The sequence below is a fragment of the Oncorhynchus keta genome, unplaced genomic scaffold, assembly GCF_023373465.1.
Source record: "Oncorhynchus keta strain PuntledgeMale-10-30-2019 unplaced genomic scaffold, Oket_V2 Un_contig_18252_pilon_pilon, whole genome shotgun sequence".
Taxonomy (NCBI): Eukaryota; Metazoa; Chordata; class Actinopteri; order Salmoniformes; family Salmonidae; genus Oncorhynchus; species Oncorhynchus keta.
Genome location: NW_026280826.1, coordinates 115,001 through 142,500, shown reverse-complemented (window position 1 = coordinate 142,500; position 27,500 = coordinate 115,001). Strand labels below are relative to the sequence as shown.

At 47.7% G+C, this 27,500-nt stretch overlaps 1 protein-coding gene and 1 long non-coding RNA gene across 3 annotated transcripts in view; one reads left to right on the top strand and one right to left on the bottom strand.

Moving 5' to 3' along the window:
• LOC127920064 (cGMP-specific 3',5'-cyclic phosphodiesterase-like) overlaps positions 1-27,500 on the bottom strand; it is a 42,241-nt gene that overhangs the window by 3,017 nt on the left and 11,724 nt on the right. The window contains exons 5-12 of the mRNA XM_052503892.1: positions 17,823-17,951; positions 17,264-17,358; positions 16,859-16,946; positions 16,098-16,198; positions 14,192-14,266; positions 13,644-13,707; positions 13,256-13,330; positions 9,880-9,963 (exon numbers count right to left, since the gene is read on the bottom strand). Of these exons, the coding sequence (XP_052359852.1) occupies positions 9,880-9,963; positions 13,256-13,330; positions 13,644-13,707; positions 14,192-14,266; positions 16,098-16,198; positions 16,859-16,946; positions 17,264-17,358; positions 17,823-17,951 (711 nt within the window). The remainder of the gene's footprint in view (positions 1-9,879; positions 9,964-13,255; positions 13,331-13,643; positions 13,708-14,191; positions 14,267-16,097; positions 16,199-16,858; positions 16,947-17,263; positions 17,359-17,822; positions 17,952-27,500) is intronic.
• Positions 6,743-7,953, top strand: LOC127920074 (uncharacterized). Of its 2 annotated transcripts, none has more exons than XR_008105052.1 (3): positions 6,743-6,804; positions 6,880-6,921; positions 7,908-7,953. It is a non-coding gene; the product is annotated as an uncharacterized LOC127920074 (long non-coding RNA). The 2 variants fall into 2 exon arrangements; XR_008105053.1 differs by lacking the exon at positions 7,908-7,953 and adding an exon at positions 6,997-7,042.

Here is a 27,500-nt window from a genome sequence, read left to right as displayed (position 1 = left end):
CCAGGTTGTATAGACTAGTACCCAGGTTGTATAGACTAGTACCCACCCAGGTTGTATAGACTAGTACCCACCCAGGTTGTATAGACTAGTACCCACCCAGGTTGTATAGACTAGTACCCACCCAGGTTGTATAGACTGGTACCCACCCAGGTTGTATAGACTAGTACCCACCCAGGTTGTATAGACTAGTACCCACCCAGGTTGTATAGACTAGTACCCACCCAGGTTGTATAGACTAGTACCCACCCAGGTTGTATAGACTAGTACCCACCCAGGTTGTATAGACTAGTACCCACCCAGGTTGTATAGACTAGTACCCACCCAGGTTGTATAGACTAGTACCCACCCAGGTTGTATAGACTAGTACCCACCCAGGTTGTATAGACTAGTACCCACCCAGGTTGTATAGACTAGTACCCACCCAGGTTGTATAGACTACTACCCACCCAGGTTGTATAGACTACTACCCACCCAGGTTGTATAGACTAGTACCCACCCAGGTTGTATAGACTAGTACCCACCCAGGTTGTATAGACTAGAACCCACCCAGGTTGTATAGACTAGTACCCACCCAGGTTGTATAGACTAGTACCCACCCAGGTTGTATAGACTAGTACCCACCCAGGTTGTATAGACTACTACCCACCCAGGTTGTATAGACTACTACCCAGGTTGTATAGACTAGTACCCAGGTTGTATAGACTAGTACCCACCCAGGTTGTATAGACTAGTACCCACCCAGGTTGTATAGACTAGTACCCACCCAGGTTGTATAGACTAGTACCCACCCAGGTTGTATAGACTAGTACCCACCCAGGTTGTATAGACTAGTACCCAGGTTGTATAGACTAGTACCCACCCAGGTTGTATAGACTAGTACCCACCCAGGTTGTATAGACTAGTACCCAGGTTGTATAGACTAGTACCCACCCAGGTTGTATAGACTAGTACCCACCCAGGTTGTATAGACTAGTACCCACCCAGGTTGTATAGACTAGTACCCAGGTTGTATAGACTAGTACCCAGGTTGTATAGACTAGTACCCACCCAGGTTGTATAGACTAGTACCCACCCAGGTTGTATAGACTAGTACCCACCCAGGTTGTATAGACTAGTACCCACCCAGGTTGTATAGACTAGTACCCACCCAGGTTGTATAGACTAGTACCCACCCAGGTTGTATAGACTAGTACCCAGGTTGTATAGACTAGTACCCAGGTTGTATAGACTAGTACCCACTAGTACCCACCCAGGTTGTATAGACTAGTACCCACCCAGGTTGTATAGACTAGTACCCAGGTTGTATAGACTAGTACCCACCCAGGTTGTATAGACTAGTACCCAGGTTGTATAGACTAGTACCCACCCAGGTTGTATAGACTAGTACCCAGGTTGTATAGACTAGTACCCAGGTTGTATAGACTAGTACCCACCCAGGTTGTATAGACTAGTACCCACCCAGGTTGTATAGACTAGTACCCACCCAGGTTGTATAGACTAGTACCCACCCAGGTTGTATAGACTACTACCCACCCAGGTTGTATAGACTAGTACCCACCCAGGTTGTATAGACTAGTACCCACCCAGGTTGTATAGACTAGTACCCACCCAGGTTGTATAGACTAGTACCCACCCAGGTTGTATAGACTAGTACCCACCCAGGTTGTATAGACTAGTACCCACCCAGGTTGTATAGACTAGTACCCAGGTTGTATAGACTAGTACCCAGGTTGTATAGACTAGTACCCACCCAGGTTGTATAGACTAGTACCCACCCAGGTTGTATAGACTAGTACCCACCCAGGTTGTATAGACTAGTACCCACCCAGGTTGTATAGACTAGTACCCAGGTTGTATAGACTAGTACCCACCCAGGTTGTATAGACTAGTACCCACCCAGGTTGTATAGACTAGTACCCACCCAGGTTGTATAGACTAGTACCCAGGTTGTATAGACTAGTACCCACCCAGGTTGTATAGACTAGTACCCAGGTTGTATAGACTAGTACCCACCCAGGTTGTATAGACTAGTACCCAGGTTGTATAGACTAGTACCCACCCAGGTTGTATAGACTAGTACCCACCCAGGTTGTATAGACTAGTACCCACCCAGGTTGTATAGACTAGTACCCAGGTTGTATAGACTAGTACCCACCCAGGTTGTATAGACTAGTACCCAGGTTGTATAGACTAGTACCCACCCAGGTTGTATAGACTAGTACCCAGGTTGTATAGACTAGTACCCACCCAGGTTGTATAGACTAGTACCCACCCAGGTTGTATAGACTAGTACCCAGGTTGTATAGACTAGTACCCAGGTTGTATAGACTAGTACCCACCCAGGTTGTATAGACTAGTACCCACCCAGGTTGTATAGACTAGTACCCACCCAGGTTGTATAGACTAGTACCCACCCAGGTTGTATAGACTAGTACCCACCCAGGTTGTATAGACTAGTACCCAGGTTGTATAGACTAGTACCCACCCAGGTTGTATAGACTAGTACCCACCCAGGTTGTATAGACTAGTACCCACCCAGGTTGTATAGACTAGTACCCAGGTTGTATAGACTAGTACCCACCCAGGTTGTATAGACTAGTACCCACCCAGGTTGTATAGACTAGTACCCACCCAGGTTGTATAGACTAGTACCCACCCAGGTTGTATAGACTAGTACCCACCCAGGTTGTATAGACTAGTACCCAGGTTGTATAGACTAGTACCCACCCAGGTTGTATAGACTAGTACCCAGGTTGTATAGACTAGTACCCACCCAGGTTGTATAGACTAGTACCCACCCAGGTTGTATAGACTAGTACCCACCCAGGTTGTATAGACTAGTACCCACCCAGGTTGTATAGACTAGTACCCACCCAGGTTGTATAGACTAGTACCCACCCAGGTTGTATAGACTAGTACCCACCCAGGTTGTATAGACTAGTACCCACCCAGGTTGTATAGACTAGTACCCACCCAGGTTGTATAGACTAGTACCCACCCAGGTTGTATAGACTAGTACCCACCCAGGTTGTATAGACTAGTACCCAGGTTGTATAGACTAGTACCCAGGTTGTATAGACTAGTACCCAGGTTGTATAGACTAGTACCCACCCAGGTTGTATAGACTAGTACCCACCCAGGTTGTATAGACTAGTACCCAGGTTGTATAGACTAGTACCCACCCAGGTTGAATAGACTAGTACCCAGGTTGTATAGACTAGTACCCAGGTTGTATAGACTAGTACCCACCCAGGTTGTATAGACTAGTACCCAGGTTGTATAGACTAGTACCCACCCAGGTTGTATAGACTAGTACCCAGGTTGTATAGACTAGTACCCAGGTTGTATAGACTAGTACCCACCCAGGTTGTATAGACTAGTACCCACCCAGGTTGTATAGACTAGTACCCACCCAGGTTGTATAGACTAGTACCCAGGTTGTATAGACTAGTACCCACCCAGGTTGTATAGACTAGTACCCACCCAGGTTGTATAGACTAGTACCCAGGTTGTATAGACTAGTACCCACCCAGGTTGTATAGACTAGTACCCACCCAGGTTGTATAGACTAGTACCCACCCAGGTTGTATAGACTAGTACCCACCCAGGTTGTATAGACTAGTACCCACCCAGGTTGTATAGACTAGTACCCACCCAGGTTGTATAGACTAGTACCCACCCAGGTTGTATAGACTAGTACCCACCCAGGTTGTATAGACTAGTACCCAGGTTGTATAGACTAGTACCCACCCAGGTTGTATAGACTAGTACCCACCCAGGTTGTATAGACTAGTACCCACCCAGGTTGTATAGACTAGTACCCACCCAGGTTGTATAGACTAGTACCCACCCAGGTTGTATAGACTAGTACCCACCCAGGTTGTATAGACTAGTACCCACCCAGGTTGTATAGACTAGTACCCACCCAGGTTGTATAGACTAGTACCCACCCAGGTTGTATAGACTAGTACCCACCCAGGTTGTATAGACTAGTACCCACCCAGGTTGTATAGACTAGTACCCACCCAGGTTGTATAGACTAGTACCCACCCAGGTTGTATAGACTAGTACCCAGGTTGTATAGACTAGTACCCACCCAGGTTGTATAGACTAGTACCCACCCAGGTTGTATAGACTAGTACCCACCCAGGTTGTATAGACTAGCACCCACCCAGGTTGTATAGACTAGTACCCACCCAGGTTGTATAGACTAGTACCCCCCCAGGTTGTATAGACTAGTACCCACCCAGGTTGTATAGACTAGTACCCACCCAGGTTGTATAGACTAGTACCCACCCAGGTTGTATAGACTAGTACCCACCCAGGTTGTATAGACTAGTACCCACCCAGGTTGTATAGACTAGTACCCACCCAGGTTGTATAGACTAGTACCCAGGTTGTATAGACTAGTACCCACCCAGGTTGTATAGACTAGTACCCACCCAGGTTGTATAGACTAGTACCCACCCAGGTTGTATAGACTAGTACCCACCCAGGTTGTATAGACTAGTACCCACCCAGGTTGTATAGACTAGTACCCAGGTTGTATAGACTAGTACCCACCCAGGTTGTATAGACTAGCACCCAGCCAGGTTGTATAGACTAGTACCCACCCAGGTTGTATAGACTAGTACCCACCCAGGTTGTATAGACTAGTACCCAGCCAGGTTGTATAGACTAGCACCCACCCAGGTTGTATAGACTAGTACCCACCCAGGTTGTATAGACTAGTACCCACCCAGGTTGTATAGACTACTACCCAGGTTGTATAGACTAGTACCCAGGTTGTATAGACTAGTACCCAGGTTGTATAGACTAGTACCTACCCAGGTTGTATAGACTAGTACCCACCCAGGTTGTATAGACTAGTACCCAGGTTGTATAGACTAGTACCCACCCAGGTTGTATAGACTAGTACCCACCCAGGTTGTATAGACTACTACCCACCCAGGTTGTATAGACTAGTACCCAGGTTGTATAGACTAGTACCCAGGTTGTATAGACTAGTACCCACCCAGGTTGTATAGACTAGTACCCACCCAGGTTGTATAGACTAGTACCCACCCAGGTTGTATAGACTAGTACCCAGGTTGTATAGACTAGTACCCACCCAGGTTGTATAGACTAGTACCCAGGTTGTATAGACTAGTACCCAGGTTGTATAGACTAGTACCCACCCAGGTTGTATAGACTAGTACCCACCCAGGTTGTATAGACTAGTACCCAGGTTGTATAGACTAGTACCCACCCAGGTTGTATAGACTAGTACCCAGGTTGTATAGACTAGTACCCACCCAGGTTGTATAGACTAGTACCCACCCAGGTTGTATAGACTAGTACCCACCCAGGTTGTATAGACTAGTACCCACCCAGGTTGTATAGACTAGTACCCAGGTTGTATAGACTAGTACCCACCCAGGTTGTATAGACTAGTACCCACCCAGGTTGTATAGACTAGTACCCACCCAGGTTGTATAGACTAGTACCCAGGTTGTATAGACTAGTACCCACCCAGGTTGTATAGACTAGTACCCACCCAGGTTGTATAGACTAGTACCCACCCAGGTTGTATAGACTAGTACCCAGGTTGTATAGACTAGTACCCACCCAGGTTGTATAGACTAGTACCCCCCAGGTTGTATAGACTAGTACCCACCCAGGTTGTATAGACTAGTACCCACCCAGGTTGTATAGACTAGTACCCACCCAGGTTGTATAGACTACTACCCACCCAGGTTGTATAGACTAGTACCCAGGTTGTATAGACTAGTACCCACCCAGGTTGTATAGACTAGTACCCACCCAGGTTGTATAGACTAGTACCCACCCAGGTTGTATAGACTAGTACCCACCCAGGTTGTATAGACTAGCACCCACCCAGGTTGTATAGACTAGTACCCACCCAGGTTGTATAGACTAGTACCCAGGTTGTATAGACTAGTACCCACCCAGGTTGTATAGACTAGTACCCACCCAGGTTGTATAGACTAGTACCCACCCAGGTTGTATAGACTAGTACCCACCCAGGTTGTATAGACTAGTACCCACCCAGGTTGTATAGACTAGTACCCAGGTTGTATAGACTAGTACCCACCCAGGTTGTATAGACTAGTACCCACCCAGGTTGTATAGACTAGTACCCACCCAGGTTGTATAGACTAGTACCCACCCAGGTTGTATAGACTAGTACCCACCCAGGTTGTATAGACTAGTACCCACCCAGGTTGTATAGACTAGTACCCACCCAGGTTGTATAGACTAGTACCCACCCAGGTTGTATAGACTAGTACCCACCCAGGTTGTATAGACTAGTACCCACCCAGGTTGTATAGACTAGTACCCACCCAGGTTGTATAGACTAGTACCCACCCAGGTTGTATAGACTAGTACCCACCCAGGTTGTATAGACTAGTACCCACCCAGGTTGTATAGACTAGTACCCAGGTTGTATAGACTAGTACCCAGGTTGTATAGACTAGTACCCACCCAGGTTGTATAGACTAGTACCCACCCAGGTTGTATAGACTAGTACCCAGGTTGTATAGACTAGTACCCAGGTTGTATAGACTAGTACCCACCCAGGTTGTATAGACTAGTACCCAGGTTGTATAGACTAGTACCCACCCAGGTTGTATAGACTAGTACCCAGGTTGTATAGACTAGCACCCAGGTTGTATAGACTAGTACCCACCCAGGTTGTATAGACTAGTACCCAGGTTGTATAGACTAGTACCCAGGTTGTATAGACTAGAACCCAGGTTGTATAGACTAGTACCCAGGTTGTATAGACTAGTACCCACCCAGGTTGTATAGACTAGTACCCACCCAGGTTGTATAGACTAGTACCCACCCAGGTTGTATAGACTAGTACCCACCCAGGTTGTATAGACTAGTACCCAGGTTGTATAGACTAGAACCCAGGTTGTATAGACTGGTACCCACCCAGGTTGTATAGACTAGCACCCACCCAGGTTGTATAGACTACTACCCACCCAGGTTGTATAGACTAGTACCCACCCAGGTTGTATAGACTAGAACCCACCCAGGTTGTATAGACTAGTACCCACCCAGGTTGTATAGACTAGTACCCACCCAGGTTGTATAGACTAGTACCCACCCAGGTTGTATAGACTAGTACCCACCCAGGTTGTATAGACTGGTACCCACCCAGGTTGTATAGACTAGTAACCCAGGTTGTATAGACTAGTACCCACCCAGGTTGTATAGACTAGTACCCACCCAGGTTGTATAGACTAGTACCCACCCAGGTTGTATAGACTAGTACCCACCCAGGTTGTATAGACTAGTACCCACCCAGGTTGTATAGACTTGTATAGTACCCACCCAGGTTGTATAGACTAGTACCCAGGTTGTATAGACTAGTACCCAGGTTGTATAGACTAGTACCCACCCAGGTTGTATAGACTAGTACCCACCCAGGTTGTATAGACTAGTACCCACCCAGGTTGTATAGACTAGTACCCACCCAGGTTGTATAGACTAGTACCCACCCAGGTTGTATAGACTAGTACCCAGGTTGTATAGACTACTACCCACCCAGGTTGTATAGACTAGTACCCAGGTTGTATAGACTAGTACCCACCCAGGTTGTATAGACTAGTACCCACCCAGGTTGTATAGACTAGTACCCACCCAGGTTGTATAGACTAGTACCCACCCAGGTTGTATAGACTAGTACCCACCCAGGTTGTATAGACTAGTACCCACCCAGGTTGTATAGACTAGTACCCACCCAGGTTGTATAGACTAGTACCCACCCAGGTTGTATAGACTAGTACCCACCCAGGTTGTATAGACTAGTACCCACCCAGGTTGTATAGACTAGTACCCACCCAGGTTGTATAGACTAGTACCCACCCAGGTTGTATAGACTAGTACCCACCCAGGTTGTATAGACTAGTACCCACCCAGGTTGTATAGACTAGAACCCACCCAGGTTGTATAGACTAGTACCCACCCAGGTTGTATAGACTAGTACCCACCCAGGTTGTATAGACTAGTACCCACCCAGGTTGTATAGACTAGTACCCACCCAGGTTGTATAGACTACTACCCACCCAGGTTGTATAGACTAGTACCCACCCAGGTTGTATAGACTAGTACCCACCCAGGTTGTATAGACTAGTACCCACCCAGGTTGTATAGACTAGTACCCACCCAGGTTGTATAGACTAGTACCCACCCAGGTTGTATAGACTAGTACCCACCCAGGTTGTATAGACTAGTACCCAGGTTGTATAGACTAGTACCCACCCAGGTTGTATAGACTGGTACCCACCCAGGTTGTATAGACTAGTACCCACCCAGGTTGTATAGACTGGTACCCACCCAGGTTGTATAGACTAGTACCCAGGTTGTATAGACTAGAACCCACCCAGGTTGTATAGACTAGTACCCACCCAGGTTGTATAGACTAGTACCCAGGTTGTATAGACTAGTACCCACCCAGGTTGTATAGACTAGTACCCAGGTTGTATAGACTAGTACCCACCCAGGTTGTATAGACTAGTACCCACCCAGGTTGTATAGACTAGTACCCACCCAGGTTGTATAGACTAGTACCCACCCAGGTTGTATAGACTAGTACCCACCCAGGTTGTATAGACTAGTACCCACCCAGGTTGTATAGACTAGTACCCACCCAGGTTGTATAGACTAGTACCCAGGTTGTATAGACTAGTACCCACCCAGGTTGTATAGACTAGTACCCAGGTTGTATAGACTAGTACCCACCCAGGTTGTATAGACTAGTACCCACCCAGGTTGTATAGACTAGTACCCAGGTTGTATAGACTAGTACCCAGGTTGTATAGACTAGTACCCACCCAGGTTGTATAGACTGGTACCCACCCAGGTTGTATAGACTAGTACCCACCCAGGTTGTATAGACTAGTACCCAGGTTGTATAGACTAGTACCCACCCAGGTTGTATAGACTAGTACCCACCCAGGTTGTATAGACTAGTACCCACCCAGGTTGTATAGACTAGTACCCACCCAGGTTGTATAGACTAGTACCCAGGTTGTATAGACTAGTACCCAGGTTGTATAGACTAGTACCCACCCAGGTTGTATAGACTAGTACCCACCCAGGTTGTATAGACTAGTACCCACCCAGGTTGTATAGACTAGTACCCACCCAGGTTGTATAGACTAGTACCCAGGTTGTATAGACTAGTACCCAGGTTGTATAGACTAGAACCCACCCAGGTTGTATAGACTACTACCCACCCAGGTTGTATAGACTAGTACCCACCCAGGTTGTATAGACTAGTACCCACCCAGGTTGTATAGACTAGTACCCACCCAGGTTGTATAGACTAGCACCCACCCAGGTTGTATAGACTGGTACCCACCCAGGTTGTATAGACTGGTACCCACCCAGGTTGTATAGACTAGAACCCACCCAGGTTGTATAGACTAGTACCCAGGTTGTATAGACTAGTACCTACCCAGGTTGTATAGACTAGGACTAGTACCTACCTACCCAGGTTGTATAGACTGGTACCCACCCAGGTTGTATGACTAGAACCCAGGTTGTATAGACTAGAGGTTGTATAGAGTACCTATCACCCAGGTTGTATGGAGACTAGTACCCACCCAGGTTGTATAGACTAGTACATGGAGGTTGTATGGACTAGTACCCAGGTTGTATAGATGGTACATCCCAGGTTGTGACCTGCATGTAGAACCCACCCAGGTTGTTCATCAGACTAGTACAAACAGGTTGTATAGACTAGTTAAACAGGTTGTCCTGCAGGTCAGAGGTGAATGGACTACTATCTACCCAGGTTGTATGGAGGGTGAATGGACTAGTACCTACCCAGGTTGTATCGAGGGTGAATGGACTAGTACCCACCTGGTATAAGGGATGGCACATCCCATCGATGTAGTTGACCTGCATGTGAGGAAGACGAGTGCTGTTGTCTCTGTTCATCATGTCCTGGGGACAAACAGATGGAACTTATTGTCACGCCTGAGTTAAACATGTTGTCCTGCAGGTCAGAGGTCAACTGAGTTAACATTAATATGAGTTAACATGTTGTCTTGCAGGTCAGAGTTCAACTGAGTTAAACATGTTGTCCTGCAGGTCAGAGGTCAACTGAGTTAACATGTTGTCTTGCAGGTCAGAGGTCAACTGAGTTAACATGTTATCTTGCAGGTCAGAGGTCAACTGAGTTAACATGTTGTCTTGCAGGTCAGAGTTCAACTGAGTTAAACATGTTGTCCTGCAGGTCAGAGGTCAACTGAGTTAACATGTTGTCTTGCAGGTCAGAGGTCAACTGAGTTAACATGTTGTCCTGCAGGTCAGAGGTCACCTGAGTTAACATGCAGGTCAGAGGTCAACTGAGTTAACATGTTATCTTGCAGGTCAGAGGTCAACTGAGTTAACATGTTGTCTTGCAGGTCAGAGGTCAACTGAGTTAACATGTTGTCTTGCAGGTCAGAGGTCAACTGAGTTAACATGTTGTCTTGCAGGTCAGAGGTCAACTGAGTTAACATGTTGTCTTGCAGGTCAGAGGTCAACTGACTTAACATGCAGGTCAGAGGTCAACTGAGTTAACATGTTGTCTTGCAGGTCAGAGGTCAACTGAGTTAACATGTTGTCTTGCAGGTCAGAGGTCAACTGAGTTAACATGTTGTCTTGCAGGTCAGAGGTCAACTGAGTTAACATGTTGTCTTGCAGGTCAGAGGTCAACTGAGTTAACATGTTGTCTTGCAGGTCAGAGGTCAACTGAGTTAACATGTTGTCTTGCAGGTCAGAGGTCAACTGAGTTAACATGTTGTCTTGCAGGTCAGAGGTCAACTGAGTTAACATGTTGTCCTGCAGGTCAGAGGTCAACTGAGTTAACATGTTGTCTTGGAACTTAGTTCAACATCAAACCTGTTGTAAGTAGCGAAGTTCCATGCATTGAGGTTTGATGTTGAACTAAGTTCCAGGTAGCGATAGCTACTTACTACAGGTTTGATGTTGAACTAAGTTCCAGGTAGCGATAGCTACTTACAGGTTTGATGTTGAACTAAGTTCCAGGTAGCGATAGCTACATACTACAGGTTTGATGTTGAACTAAGTTCCAGGTAGCGATAGCTACTTACAACAGGTTTGATGTTGAACTAAGTTCCAGGTAGCGATAGCTACTTACAACAGGTTTGATGTTGAACTAAGTTCCAGGCAGCGATAGCTACTTACAACAGGTTTGATGTTGAACTAAGTTCCAGGCAGCGATAGCTACTTACAACAGGTTTGATGTTGAACTAAGTTCCAGGTAGCGATAGCTACTTACAACAGGTTTGATGGTGAACTAAGTTCCAGGTAGCGATAGCTACTTACTACAGGTTTGATGGTGAACTAAGTTCCAGGCAGCGATAGCTACATTTGATGATAGTTCAGCAATAGCTACATGTGTTGAACTAGCCAGGCAGCGATAGCTACATTTGATGAACTAGTTCCAGGCAGCGATAGCTACATGTGACAGGTTTGATAGCTACATGTGATAGCTACGACAGCTTGATGTGAACTAAGTTCCAGGCGATAGCTACATGTGATAACAGGTTTGATGCTAACTGTGATAAGTTCCAGGCAGCAGCGATAGCTACATGTGATAGCTACTTACTATAGGTTTGATGTGAACTAAGTTCGGCGATAGCTACATGTGAACTAGTTCAGGCAGATAGCTACATGGTTTGATGTTGAACTAAGTTCCAGGCTAGCATGCTGACTACAGGTTTGATAGCTACATGTTTAGCTACATGTTTGATGGTGAACTAAGTTCCAGGCAGCGATAGCTACACTACAGGTTTGATGAACTAGCCAGGCGCGATAGCTACATGTTTGATGGTGAACTAAGTTCAGGCAGATAGCTACACAACAGGTTTGATGGTGAACTAAGTTCCAGGCAGCGATAGCTACATTTGATGAACTAAGTTCCAGGCAGCGATAGCTACATGTGATAAGTTCAGGCTACATGTTTGATGGTGAACTAAGTTCCAGGCGATAGCTACTTACATTTGATGAACTAAGTTCCAGGCAGCGATAGCTACATTTGATGAACTAAGTTCAGGCAGATAGCTACATGATGAACTAAGTTCCAGGCAGCGATAGCTACATGGTTTGATGTTGAACTAAGTTCCAGGTATAGCTACATGTGATAGCAGCGATAGCTACATGGTTTGATGTTGAACTAAGTTCATGTGATAGCAGGCAGCGATAGCTACTAACAACATGTGTTTGATGTGAACTAAGTTCCAGGCGCGATAGCTACATGTGATAGGTTTGATGTTGAACTAGTTCCAGGCATGTGATAGCTACTAATAGGTTTGATGTGAACTAAGTTCCAGGTAGCGATAGCTACATGTGATAGCAGCGGCTACATGTGAACTAAGTTCCAGGCAGCGATAGCTACATGTGATAGCCAGGCGATAGCTACATGTGATAGCAGCGATAGCTACATGTGATAGCAGCGATAGCTACATGTGATAGCAGCGATAGCTACATGTGATAGCGGCGATAGCTACATGTGATAGCGGCGATAGCTACATGTGATAGCGGCGATAGCTACATGTGATAGCGGCGATAGCTACATGTGATAGCGGCGATAGCTACATGTGATAGCAGCGATAGCTACATGTGATAGCAGCGATAGCTACATGTGATAGCAGCGATAGCTACATGTGATAGCAGCGATAGCTACATGTGATAGCAGCGATAGCTACATGTGATAGCGGCGAGCGATAGCTACATGTGATAGCAGCGATAGCTACATGTGATAGCAGCGATAGCTACATGTGATAGCAGCGATAGCTACATGTGATAGCAGCGATAGCTACATGTGATAGCAGCGATAGCTACATGTGATAGCAGCGATAGCTACATGTGATAGCGGCGATAGCTACATGTGATAGCAGCGATAGCTACATGTGATAGCAGCGATAGCTACATGTGATAGCATGTGATAGCGATAGCTACATGTGATAGCAGCGATAGCTACATGTGATAGCAGCGATAGCTACATGTGATAGCAGCGATAGCTACATGTGATAGCAGCGATAGCTACATGTGATAGCAGCGATAGCTACATGTGATAGCAGCGATAGCTACATGTGATAGCAGCGATAGCTACATGTGATAGCAGCGATAGCTACATGTGATAGCAGCGATAGCTACATGTGATAGCAGCGATAGCTACATGTGATAGCAGCGATAGCTACATGTGATAGCAGCGATAGCTACTTACAACAGGTTTGATGTTGAACTCTTCCTTCTCTCGGTCTCCTTGAGCGAAAAACTCTGATGCCACCAACTTAGCTGTCTGAGGAGGGAGAGAATGAGGGATAAACTGTGTGTGTGTGTGTGTGGTGTGTGGTGTGGGTGTGTGTGTGTGTGTGTGTGTGTGTGTGTGTGTGTGTGTGTGTGTGTGTGTGTGTGTGTGTGTGTGTGTGTGTGTGTGTGTGTGTGTGTGTGTGTGTGTGTGTGTGTGTGTGTGTGTGGGGGTGTGTGTGTGTGTGTGTGTGTGTGTGTGTGTGTGTGTGTGTGTGTGTGTGTGTGTGTGTGTGTGTGTGTGTGTGGTGTGTGTGTGTGTGTGTGTGTGTGTGTGTGTGTGCGTGTGTGTGTGTGTGTGTTACCCTCTTCTGAATATGCCAAGGCTTTGTAATGGCAGCAATGTCGCTGGCTGTCATCAGCATCGACCTGAGAGACACACACCACACACACACACACACACACACACACACACACACACACACACACACACACACACACACACACACACACACACACACACAGACACACACACACGCACAGACACACACCCCCCCTGGATCAGAGTCGATCACGACTATATAGAGAATAGGGTGTCATAAAGTAGTGCACTATATAGAGAATAGGGTGTCACTACTTAACGCAGAGAAGCGTGTCCCAAACGGGACCCTCGTGCACTACTTTAGGCCCATAGGGCTGCAGTCTAAAGTAGTGCACTATATAGAGAATAGGGTGTCATAAACTAGTGCACTATATAGAGAATAGGGTGTCATAAACTAGTGCACTATATAGAGAATAGGGTGTCACTACTTAACGCAGAGATGCGTGTCCCAAACGGGACCCTCGTGCACTACTTTAGGCCCATAGGGCTGCAGTCTAAAGTAGTGCACTATATAGGGTTTAGGACGCTCACCTTAGTAAGTCTCTGTGCCTGTCCTCCTCCCACCTCACTCCTCTCTGACCCAGTTCAAAGAACTCTGCCCTCCTCCTGAACACACACACACACACACACACACACACACACACACACACACACACACACACACACACACACACACACACACACACACACACACACACACACACACACACACACACACACACACAGAGTGAGAGAGTAAGGAGTCTCTCCCCTGCTCGATGTAGAATCACATGGTAAACTGGGGCAGAGCTCCCTGCCCTCCAGGACCTCTATACCAGGCGGTGTCAGAGATGTAGAATCACATGGTAAACTGGGGCAGAGCTCCCTGCCTTCCAGGACCTCTATACCAGGCGGTGTCAGAGATGTAGAATCACATGGTAAACTGGGGCAGAGCTCCCTGCCATCCAGGACCTCTATACCAGGCGGTGTCAGAGATGTAGAATCACATGGTAGACTGGACAGAGCTCCCCGCCCTCCAGGACCTCTATACCAGGCGGTGTCAGTTTACCATGTGATTATACATCTCTGAAAAAACCCAAAGCACAACTCCAAGCTACGCAAGAGCTATTTTAGGGAAGAAGCAGTCAGCTGGTATTCTGTCTATAGTGGAGTGGCCAGCACAGTCACCGGACCTCAACCCTACTGAGCTGTTGTGGGAGCAGCTTGACTGTACGGTACGTAAGAAGTGCCCATTGGGTTAACAGTGGGTTGACTGCCTTGTTCAGGGGGCAGAACGAAATAATTTTACCTTGTCAGCTCGGGGGATTCGATCTTGCAACCTTTTCGGTTACTGGCCCAACACTGTAACCACTAGGCTACCTGTCGCTAGGCTACCTGTCGCTAGGCTACCTGTCGCTAGGCTACCTGTCGCTAGGCTACCTGTCACTAGGCCACCTGTCGCTAGGCCACCTGTCGCTAGGCCACCTGTCGCTAGGCCACCTGTCGCGCAATATATAGTAAAGTATACATACTCTATATAGACAACATATAAGTACATATATAGTAAAGTATACATACTCTATATAGACAAAATATACTGTATGTAGTTATATAGTACAAATCAAATCAAATCAAATCAAATTTTATTTGTCACATACACATGGTTAGCAGATGTTAAATGCGAGTGTAGCGAAATGCTTGTGCTTCTAGTTCCGACAATGCAGTGATAACCAACAAGTAATCTAACTAACAATTCCAAAACTACTGTCTTATACACAGTGTAAGGGGATAAGGAACATGTACATAAGGATATATGAATGAGTGATGGTACAGAGCAGCATACAGTAGATGGTATCGAGTACAGTATATACATATGAGATGAGTGCAGCATTACATACTCTATAAAAGCACATATATAGTACAGTATACATACTCCATATAAGTAGTTATATAGTACAGTATAAATACTCTATTTAAGCACATATATAGTACAGTATACATACTCCATATAAGTAGTTATATAGTGCAGTATACATACCATATATAAGTAGATATATAGTACAGAATACATACTCCATATAAGTACATATATAGTACAGTATACATATTCTATATAAGCAGTTATATAGTACAGAATACATACTATATATAAGTACATATATAGTACAATATAAATACTCTATATAAGTACATATATAGTACAGTATACATGCTCTATATAAGTATATATATAGTACAGTATACATACTCTATATAAGTACATATATAGTACAGTATACATACTCTACATACGTAGATATATAGTACAGAATACATACTCTATATAAGTAGATATATAGTACAGAATACATACTCCATATAAGTAGATATATAGTACAGTATACATACTCTATATAAGTAGATATATAGTACAGTATACATACTCTATATAAGTAGATATATAGTACAGTATACATACTCCATGTAGACAGCCAGGTCCGTAGCCAGGATGGCTTTCTCTATCATGGGTAACACTGTCCTGTAGTCATCAGGACACAGACCACTGAGGATCTGACTTCCCTGGGGGGAGGGAGAGGGAGAGGGAGACAAAGAGAGGAGAGAAGATAGATAAAGAGACAGAGAGGGAGAGGGAGAGGGGGACAGAGAGAGGGAGACAAAGAGAGGAGAGAAGGAGAGAGAGAGAAAGAGGGTGAGAAGAGACAGAGAGAGAGAGAGAGGGGGGGAGAAGAGAGGGAGAGAGAGAGAGGGAGACAAAGAGAGGAGAGAAGGAGAGAGAGAGAAAGAGGGGGAGAGAGAAGAGTGAGTCAATGATGGATGATCAAAAGAACGAAAGAATGGAAAGAGGGAGGGATGAGGAAGGGATGAGGGAGGGATGAGGGAGGGAGGGAGGGATGAGGGAGGGATGAGGGGGGGGGGGAGGGAGGGATGAGGGAGGGAGGGATGAGGGAGGAGGGAGAGGGATGGGAGGGGAGGAGGGAGGGATGAGGGAGGATGAGGGAGGGAGGAGGGAGGGAGGGATGATGAGGGAGGAATGGAGGGAGGGATGAGGGAGGGATGAAGGGAGGGATGAGGGAGGGATGGATGCATGAGGGAGGGATGAGGGAGGAATGGAGGGAGGGATGAAGGAGGAGGGATGAGGGGGGATGAGGGAGGGATGAAGGGAGGGATGAGGGAGGGATGAAGGGAGGGATGAAGGGAGGGATGAGGGAGGGTTCTAACCGGGTTGTTGAGGATGAAGAGGCACATGTCATAGTGATGATGCTCCAGAGAGGAGGTTCCATACAGCTGGGCTAGAGGCTGCTGAGTCCTGGAGAGAGGAGGGGGAGGAGAGAGAGAGAGAGGGAGGAGAGGGGGAGAGGGGGATAGAGGAGAGAGAGGGGGAGAGAGGGAGAGGGGAGAGAGGGATAGAGGAGAGAGAGAGGGAGGGGGAGAGAGAGGAGAGAGGGGAGGAGAGGAGAGAGAGGGAGAGAGGGGGAGAGGAGGAGGGGGGAGAGAGGAGAGGGAGAGAGAGAAGAGAGAGTGGTGGAATGAATCAAAGTAAAAAAACTAAATCATGGAATTAAAAAATGAATGAATTAGAATGTAGAGAAGGATGGAAGGATAGAATGAGAGGTGAGAGTGTACCTCTCTATGTAGGAGTTACTGACTCCTCTGTGATCCAGGTCGTGGTTCAGAGTAGCTATCATCAGAGCCAACACCTCCAGACGAGATAAATTAGACTGAGAGAGAGAGAGAGAGAGAGAGAGAGAGAGAGAGAGAGAGAGAGAGAGAGAGAGAGAGAGAGAGAGAGAGAGAGAGAGAGAGAGAGAGAGAGAGAGAGAGAGAGAGAGAGAGAGAGAGAGAGAGAGAGAGAGACATCATCATAGCGAACATACACTGAGCCCTAACCTCTGACCTCTGACCTGTAGCTGGTCTGTAGACATCATCATAGCTAACATACACTGAGCCCTAACCTCTGACCTCTGACCTGTAGCTGGTCTGTAGACATCATCATAGCGAACACACACTGAGCCCTAACCTCTGACCTCTGACCTCTCACCTGTAGCTGGTCTGTAGACATCATCATAGCGAACACACGCTGAGCCCTAACCTCTGACCTCTGACCTCTCACCTGTAGCTGGTCTGTAGACATCATCATAGCGAACACACACTGAGCCCTAACCTCTGACCTCTGACCTCTCACCTGTAGCTGGTCGGTAGACATCATCATAGCGAACATACACTGAGCGGTGCTGAGGCCGTGACTCCAGTTGTGGTAGGGCACGTTGCTACGGTAACCACGCCTTACACTCAGAACCCACTGACAGAGACACTGGGGGGGAGGGAGGGAGAGGGAGAGAGAGGGAGAGATGAAGAGGAAGATGGAGATGGAGGGAAAGGGAGAGAGATGGAGATGGAGGGAAAGGGAGAGAGATGGAGATGGAGAGAAAGGGAGAGAGATGGAGATGGAGAGAAAGGGAGAGAGATGAGATGGAGAGAAAGGAGAGAGATGGAGATGGAGGGAGAGAAGGAGAGATGGAGATGGAGAGAAAGGAGAGAGATGGAGATGGAGAGAAAGGAGAGAGATGGAGATGGAGAGAAAGGGAGAGAGATGGAGATGGAGAGAAAGGAGACCTCTGGAGATGGAGAGAAAGGGAGAGAGATGGAGATGGAGGGAAAGGGAGAGAGATGGAGATGGAGCCCTAGAGAGATGAGATGGAGAGAAAGGAGAGAGATGGAGATGGAGAGAAAGGTGAGATGGAGATGGAGGGAAAGGGAGAGAGATGGAGATGGAGGGAAAGGGAGAGAGATGGAGATGGAGATGGAGGAAAAGGGAGAGAGATGGAGATGGAGAGAAAGGGTGAGAGATGGAGATGGAGGGAAAGGGAGAGAGATGGAGATGGAGATGGAGGGAAAGGGAGAGAGATGGAGATGGAGGGAAAGGGAGAGAGATGGAGATGGAGAGAAAGGGAGAGAGATGGAGATGGAGATGGAGGGAAAGGGAGAGAGATGGAGATGGAGAGAAAGGGAGAGAGATGGAGATGGAGGGAAAGAGATGGAGATGGAGGGAAAGAGGAGAGATGGAGATGGAGACCTCTAAAGGAGAGAGATGGAGATGGAGAAAGGAGAGAGATGGAGATGGAGGGAAAGAGATGGAGATGGAGAGAAAGGAGAGAGAGATGGAGGAAAGGGAGAGAGATGGAGATGGAGAAAAGATGGAGATGGAGGAAAAGGAGAGAGAGATGGAGATGGAGAGAAAGGAGAGATGGAGATGGAGAGAAAGGAGAGAGATGGAGATGGAGAGAAAGGAGAGAGATGGAGATGGAGGAAAGGGAGAGAGATGGAGATGGAGAGAAAGGAGAGAGATGGAGATGGAGAGAAAGGAGAGAGATGGAGATGGAGAGAAAGGAGAGAGAGATGGAGATGGAGACTGGAGAGAGATGGAGATGGAGGAAAGGGAGAGAGATGGAGATGGAGAAAGGAGAGAGATGGAGATGGAGAGAGAAGGAGAGATGAGATGGAGATGGAGAGAAAGGAGAGAGATGGAGATGGAGAGGAAAGGGTGAGAGATGGAGATGGAGAAAAGGAGAGAGATGGAGATGGAGAAGGAAATGGAGATGGAGATGGAGATGGAGGAGAAAAGGAGAGAGATGGAGATGGAGGGAAAGGAGAGAGATGGAGATGGAGGAAAGGAGAGAGATGGAGATGGAGATGGAGAGGAAAGGAGAGAGAGATGGAGATGGAGGGAAAGGAGAGAGATGGAGATGGAGGAAAAGAGATGGAGATGGAGATGGAGGAAAGGAGAGATGGAGATGGAGAGAAAGAGAGAGATGGAGATGGAGGGAAAGAGATGGAGATGGAGGAAAGAGAGAGATGGAGATGGAGAGAAAGGAGAGAGATGGAGATGGAGGAAAGGGAGAGAGATGGAGATGGAGGAAAGAGATGGAGATGGAGGGAAAGAGATGGAGATGGAGAGAAAGGAGAGATGGAGATGGAGGAAGGAGAGAGATGGAGATGGAGGGAAAGGAGAGAGATGGATGGAGAGAAAGGAGAGAGATGGAGATGGAGGAAGAGAGATGGAGATGGAAAGGAGAGGAGATGGAGATGGAGAGAAAGGGAGAGAGATGGAGATGGAGATGGAGGGAAAGGAGAGAGATGGAGATGGAGAGAAAGGGAGAGAGATGGAGATGGAGAGAAAGGAGGAGATGGAGATGGAGAGATGGAGATGGAGAGAGATGGAGATGGAGGAAAGGAGAGAGATGGAGATGGAGGGAAAGAGAGAGAGATGGAGATGGAGAGAAAGGGAGAGAGATGGAGATGGAGAGAAAGGAGAGAGATGGAGATGGAGGGAAAGGAGAGAGATGGAGATGGAGGGAAAGGAGATGGAGGAAAGAGAGATGGAGAGAAAGATGGAGATGGAGATGGAGGGAAAGGAGAGATGGAGATGGAGAGAAAGGAGAGAGATGGAGATGGAGAGAAAGGAGAGAGATGGAGATGGAGATGGAGATGGAGATGGAGGGAAAGAGATGATGAGATGGAGGGAAAGGAGAGAGATGGAGATGGAGAGAAAGGAGAGAGATGGAGATGGAGGGAAAAGGGAGAGAGATGGAGATGGAGAGAAAGGAGAGAGATGGAGATGGAGGGAGAGAGAGAGATGGAGATGGAGGAAAGGAGAGAGATGGAGATGGAGAGAAAGGGGAGAGATGGAGATGGAGAGAAAGGAGAGAGATGGAGATGGAGGAAAGGAGAGGAGATGGAGATGGAGATGGAAAGGGAGAGAGATGGAGATGGAGAGAAAGGAGAGAGATGGAGATGGAGGAAAGGAGAGAGATGGAGATGGAGAGGAAGGAGAGGAGATGGAGATGGAGGAAAGGAGAGAGAGGTGGAGATGGAGAGAAAGGAGAGAGATGGAGATGGAGGGAAAGGAGAGAGATGGAGATGGAGAGAAAGGAGAGAGATGGAGATGGAGGAAAGGAGAGAGATGGAGATGGAGATGGAGGGAAGAAGAGAGAGAGATGGAGATGGAGAGAAAGGGAGAGAGATGGAGATGGAGGGAAAGAGGAGAGAGAGATGGAGATGGAGAGAAAGGAAAGAGAGATGGAGATGGAGAGAAAGGAGAGAGAATGGAGATGGAGAGAAAGGAGAGAGATGGAGATGGAGGGAAAGGAGAGAGATGGAGATGGAGATGGATGGAGATGGAGATGGAAAGGAGAGAGAGGAGATGGAGAGAAAGGAGAGAGATGGAGATGGAGAGAAAGGGAGAGAGATGGAGATGGAGAGAAAGGAGAGGAGATGGAGATGGAGGGAAAGGGAGAGAGATGGAGATGGAGAGAAAGGGAGAGAGATGGAGATGGAGAGAAAGGAGAGGAGATGGAGATGGAGAGAAATGGAAGGAGAGATGGAGATGGAGAGAAAGGAGAGAGATGGAGATGGAGGAAAGGAGAGAGATGGAGATGGAGGGAGGAGAGAGATGGAGATGGAGGGAAAGGAGAGAGATGGAGATGGAGGGAAAGAGAGAGAGAGATGGAGATGGAGAAAGGGAGAGATGGAGATGGAGATGGAAGGAGAGAGATGGAGATGGAGGGAGAAAGGAGAGAGATGGAGATGGAGAAAAGGAGAGAGGATGGAGATGGAGATGAAAGGGAGAGAGATGGATGGAGAGAAAGGGAGAGAGATGGAGATGGAGAGAAAGGAGAGAGATGGAGATGGAGGAAAGGAGAGAGATGGAGATGGAGAGAAAGGAGAGAGATGGAGATGGAGAGAAAGGAGAGAGATGGAGATGGAGGGAAAGGAGAGAGATGGAGATGGAGAGAAAGGAGAGAGATGGAGATGGAGAAGGGAGAGAGATGGAGATGGAGAGAAAGGGAGAGAGATGGAGATGGAGGGAAAGGAGAGAGATGGAGATGGAGATGGAGAGAGATGGAATGGAGAGAGGATGGAGATGGAGAGAAAGGAGAGAGATGGAGAAAGGGAGAGAGATGGAGATGGAGGAAAGGAGAGAGATGGAGATGGAGAGAAAGGAGAGAGATGGAGATGGAGGAAAGGAGAGAGATGGAGATGGAGAGAAAGGGGAGAGAGATGGAGATGGAGAGAAAGGAGAGAGATGTCTAGATGGAGAGAAAGGAGAGAGATGGAGATGGAGAGAAAGGAGAGAGAGATGGAGATGGAGAGAAAGGAGAGAGAATGGAGATGGAGAGAAAGGAGAGAGAGATGGAGATGGAGATGAAAGGGAGAGAGATGGAGATGGAGAGAAAGGAGAGAGAGATGGAGATGGAGGGAAAGGAGAGAGATGGAGATGGAGAGGAAAGGAGAGAGAGATGGAGGAAAGGAGAGAGAGATGGAGATGGAGAGAAAGGAGAGAGATGGAGATGGAGGAAAAGGAGAGAGATGGAGATGGAGATGGAAAGGAGAGAGATGGAGAGGAGAGAAAGGAGAGAGATGGAGATGGAGGGAAAGGAGAGAGATGGAGATGGAGAGAAAGGAGAGAGATGGAGATGGAGGAGAAAGGAGAGAGAGATGGAGATGGAGAGAAAGGAGAGAGATGGAGATGGAGAGAAAGGAGAGAGATGGAGATGGAGAGAAAGGGAGAGAGATGGAGATGGAGGAAAGGAGAGAGATGGAGATGGAGGGAAAGGGAGAGGAGATGGAGGGAAAGGAGAGATGGAGATGGAGGGAAAGGAGAGAGATGGAGATGGAGGGAAAGGGAGAGAGATGGAGATGGAGAGAAAGGAGAGAGAGATGGAGATGGAGGAAAGGAGAGAGATGGAGATGGAGAGAAAGGAGAGAGATGGAGATGGAGGGAAAGGAGAGAGATGGAGAGGAGGGAAAGGAGAGAGATGGAGATGGAGGAAAGGAGAGAGATGAGATGGAGGGAAAGGGAGAGGATGGAGATGGAGAGAAAGGAGAGAGATGGAGATGGAGGGAAAAGGAGAGAGATGGAGATGGAGGGAAAGGAGAGAGATGGAGAGATGGATGGAGAAAAGGAGAGAGATGGAGATGGAGGGAAAGGGAGAGAGAGATGGAGATGGATGGAGGGAAAGGGAGAGAGATGGAGATGGAGAGAAAGGAGAGAGATGGAGATGGAGAGAAAGGAGAGAGATGGAGATGGAGGGAAAGGAGAGAGATGGAGATGGAGGAAAGGGAGGGGATGGAGATGGAGGGAAAGAGAGAGAGATGGAGATGGAAAGGGAGAGAGGAGAGAGATGGAGATGGAGGGAAAGGAGAGAGATGGAGATGGAGAGAAAGGAGAGAGAGATGGAGATGGAGGGAAAGGAGAGAGATGGAGATGGAGAGAAAGGAGAGAGATGGAGATGGAGAGAAAGGGAGAGAGATGGAGATGGAGAGAAAGGGAGAGAGATGGAGATGGAGGGAAAGAGAGAGAGATGGAGATGGAGAGAAAGGAGAGATGAGAGATGGAGATGGAGAGAAAGGAGAGAGAGGAGATGGAGGAGAGAAAGAGATGGAGAGATGGAGATGGAGAGAAAGGAGAGGAGATGGAGATGGAGAGAAAGGAGAGGAGAGATGGAGATGGAGAGAAAGGAGAGAGATGGAGATGGAGAGAAAGGAGAGAGAGGAGATGGAGATGGAGGAGAGGGAGGAGGTGGAGATGGAGAGAAAGGAGAGAGATGGAGATGGAGGAAAGGGAGAGAGGATGGAGATGGAGAGAAAGGAGAGATGGAGATGGAGAGAAAGGAGAGAGATGGAGATGGAGAGAAAGGAGAGAGAGATGGAGATGGAGAGAAAGGAGAGGAGATGGAGATGGAGAGAAAGGAGAGAGATGGAGATGGAGAGAAAGGAGAGAGATGGAGATGGAGAGAAAGGAGAGAGGAGGGATGGAGAGAAAGGAGAGAGAGATGGAGATGGAGAGAAAGGAGAGGAGATGGAGATGGAGGGAAAGGAGAGAGATGGAGATGGAGAGAAAGGAGAGATGGAGATGGAGAGAAAGGGAGAGAGATGGAGATGGAGAGAAAGGAGAGAGATGGAGATGGAGAGAAAGGAGAGAGATGGAGATGGAGAGAAAGGAGAGAGAGATGGAGATGGAGAGAAAGGAGAGAGATGGAGATGGAGAGAAAGGAGAGAGATGGAGATGGAGAGAAAGGAGAGAGATGGAGATGGAGAGAAAGGGAGAGAGATGGAGATGGAGAGAAAGGAGAGAGAGAGATGGAGATGGAGAGAAAGATGGAGAGAGAGAGAGGAGATGGAGAGAAAGGAGAGAGGAGATGGAGATGGAGAGAAAGGAGAGGAGATGGAGATGGAGGGAAAGGAGAGAGATGGAGATGGAGAGAAAGGAGAGAGGTGGAGATGGAGAGAAAGGAGAGAGAGATGGAGATGGAGAGAAAGGGAGAAAGAGAGATGGAGATGGAGAGAAAGGAGAGGAGAGGATGGAGATGGAGAGAAAGGGAGAGAGATGGAGATGGAGATGGAGGGAAAGGGAGAGAGATGGAGATGGAGAGAAAGGGAGAGAGATGGAGATGGAGAGAAAGGGAGAGAGATGGAGATGGAGAGAAAGGGAGAGAGATGGAGATGGAGAGAAAGGGAGAGAGATGGAGATGGAGAGAAAGGGAGAGAGATGGAGATGGAGAGAAAGGGAGAGAGATGGAGATGGAGGGAAAGGGAGAGAGATGGAGATGGAGAGAAAGGGAGAGAGATGGAGATGGAGAGAAAGGGAGAGAGATGGAGATGGAGAGAAAGGGAGAGAGATGGAGATGGAGAGAAAGGGAGAGGATGGAGATGGAGGAGAAAGGAGAGAGATGGAGATGGAGAGAAAGGAGAGAGATGGAGATGGAGAGAAAGGAGAGAGATGGAGATGGAGAGAAAGGAGAGAGAGATGGAGATGGAGGAAAGGGAGAGATGGAGATGGAGAGAAAGGAGAGAGATGGAGATGGAGAGAAAGGAGAGAGATGGAGATGGAGAGAAAGGGAGAGAGATGGAGATGGAGAGAAAGGGAGAGATGGAGATGGAGGAAAGGAGAGAGATGGAGATGGAGAGATGGAGATGGAGAGGAGAGATGGAGATGGAGAGAAAGGAGAGAGATGGAGATGGAGAGAAAGGAGAGAGATGGAGATGGAGAGAAAGGGAGAGAGATGGAGATGGAGAGAAAGGAGAGAGATGGAGATGGAGAAAAGGAGAGAGATGGAGATGGAGAGAAAGGGAGAGAGATGGAGATGGAGAGAAAGGAGAGAGAGATGGAGATGGAGGGAAAGGAGAGAGAGATGGAGATGGAGAAAAGGAGAGAGATGGAGATGGAGAGAAAGGAGAGATGGAGATGGAGGAAAGGAGAGAGATGGAGATGGAGGGAAAAGAGAGAGATGGAGATGGAGGAAAGGAGAGAGATGGAGATGGAGGAAAGGAGAGAGATGGAGATGGAGAGAAAGGAGAGATGGAGATGGAGAGAAAGGAGAGAGATGGAGATGGAGAAAAAGGAGAGAGATGGAGATGGAGAGAAAGGAGAGAGATGGAGATGGAGAGAAAGGAGAGGGAGATGGAGATGGAGAGAAAGGAGAGAGATGGAGATGGAGAGAAAGGAGAGAGATGGAGATGGAGAGAAAGGGAGAGAGATGGAGATGGAGAGAAAGGAGAGGATGGAGATGGAGAGAGGAGAGAGATGGAGATGGAGAGAAAGGGAGAGAGATGGAGATGGAGGAAAGGAGAGAGATGGAGATGGAGAGAAAGGAGAGATGGAGATGGAGAGAAAGGAGAGAGATGGAGATGGAGAGAAAGGAGAGAGATGGAGATGGAGAGAAAGGAGAGAGATGGAGATGGAGAGAAAGGGAGAGGATGGAGAGAAAGGAGAGAGATGGAGATGGAGAGAAAGGAGAGATGGAGATGGAGAAAAGGAGAGAGATGGAGATGGAGAGAAAGGAGATGAAAGGAGATGGAGATGGAGAGAAAGGAGAGGAGATGGAGATGGAGGGAAAGGAGAGAGATGGAGATGGAGATGGAGATGGAGGGAGGAGAGATGGAGATGGAGGGAAAGGAGAGAGATGGAGATGGAGAGAAAGGAGAGGAGGACGGAGATGGAGAGGAAAGGGAGATGAGAGAGGATGGAGATGGAGAGAAAGGAGAGGAGGATGGAGATGGAGGAAAGGAGAGGAGATGATGGATGGATGGAGAGAAAGGAGAGAGATGGAGATGGAGAGAAAGGAGAGAGGATGGGGATGGAGAGAAAGGAGAGGATGGAGATGGAGAGAGATGGAGAGGAGGAAAGAGGAGAGATGGAGATGGAGAGAAAGGGAGAGAGATGGAGATGGAGAGAAAGGAGAGAGATGGATGGAGAGAAAGGAGAGGATGGAGATGGAGGGAGAAAGGAGAGGAGAGATGGAGATGGAGAGAAAGGAGAGAGATGGAGATGGAGGAAAGGAGAGATGGAGATGGAGAGAAAGGAGAGAGATGGAGATGGAGAGAGAGAGAGATGGAGATGGAGATGGAGAGAGATGGAGATGGAGAGAAAGGAGAGAGATGGAGATGGAGAGAAAGGAGAGGAGGATGGAGATGGAGAGAAAGGGGAGAGAGATGGAGATGGAGAGAAAGGAGAGAGATGGAGATGGAGAGAAAGATGGAGAGAAAGATGGAGAGGAGAGAAAGGAGAGAGGAGAGAAAGGAGATGAGAGGGAGGAGAAAGATGAGAGATGGAGAGAAAGGAGAGAGAGATGGAGATGGAGAGAGATGGAGATGGAGAGAAAGGAGAGAGATGGAGATGGAGAGAAAGGAGAGAGATGGAGATGGAGGGAAAGGGAGAGAGATGGAGATGGAGGAAAGGGATGGAGATGGAGAGGAGGGAGAGAGATGGAGATGGAGAGAAAGGAGAGAGATGGAGATGATGGAGAGAAAGGAGGAGGACGAGAGATGGAGATGAGAAGGAGAGAGAGATGGAGATGGAGAGAAAGGAGATGGAGATGGAGGATGGAGATGGAGAGGAGAGGGATGGAGATGGAGAGAAAGGAGAGAGATGGAGATGGAGAGAAAGGGAGAGAGATGGAGATGGAGAGAAAGGAGAGAGATGGAGATGGAGAGAAAGGAGAGAGGATGGAGATGGAGAGAAAGGAGAGGAGATGGAGATGGAGAGAAAGGAGAGATGGAGATGGAGAGAAAGGAGAGAGATGGAGATGGAGAGAAAGGAGAGAGATGGAGATGGAGAGAAAGATGAGAGAGATGGAGAGAAAGGAGAGAGAGATGGAGATGGAGAGAAAGATGAGAGAGATGGAGATGGAGAGAAAGGAGAGAGAGGACGGAGATGGAGGAAAGAAAGGAGAGAGGAGAGAAAGATGGAGATGGAGAGAAAGGAGAGAGATGGAGATGGAGAGAAAGGAGAGATGGAGATGGAGAGAAAGGAGAGAGATGGAGATGGAGAGGAGAGAAAGGAGAGAGATGAGATGGAGAGAAAGGAGAGAGATGGAGATGGAGAGAAAGGAGAGAGATGGAGATGGAGAGAAAGGAGAGAGAGATGGAGATGGAGGGAAAGGAGAGGAGATGGAGATGGAGAGAAAGGAGAGAGATGGAGATGGAGAGAGGAGAGAGATGGAGATGGAGAGAAAGGAGAGAGATGGAGATGGAGAGAAAGGAGAGAGATGGAGATGGAGAGAAAGGAGAGAGATGGAGATGGAGAGAAAGGAGAGAGATGGAGATGGAGAGAAAGGGAGAGGATGGAGATGGAGAGAAAGGAGAGAGATGGAGATGGAGGGAAAGGGAGAGATGGAGATGGAGAGAAAGGAGAGAGATGGAGATGGAGGGAGAGGGAGAGAGGTGGAGATGGAGAGAAAGGGAGAGAGATGGAGATGGAGAGAAAGGAGAGAGATGGAGATGGAGGGAGAGGAGAGAGATGGAGATGGAGAGAGGGAGAGAGATGGAGATGGAGAGAAAGGAGAGAGAGGATGGAGATGGA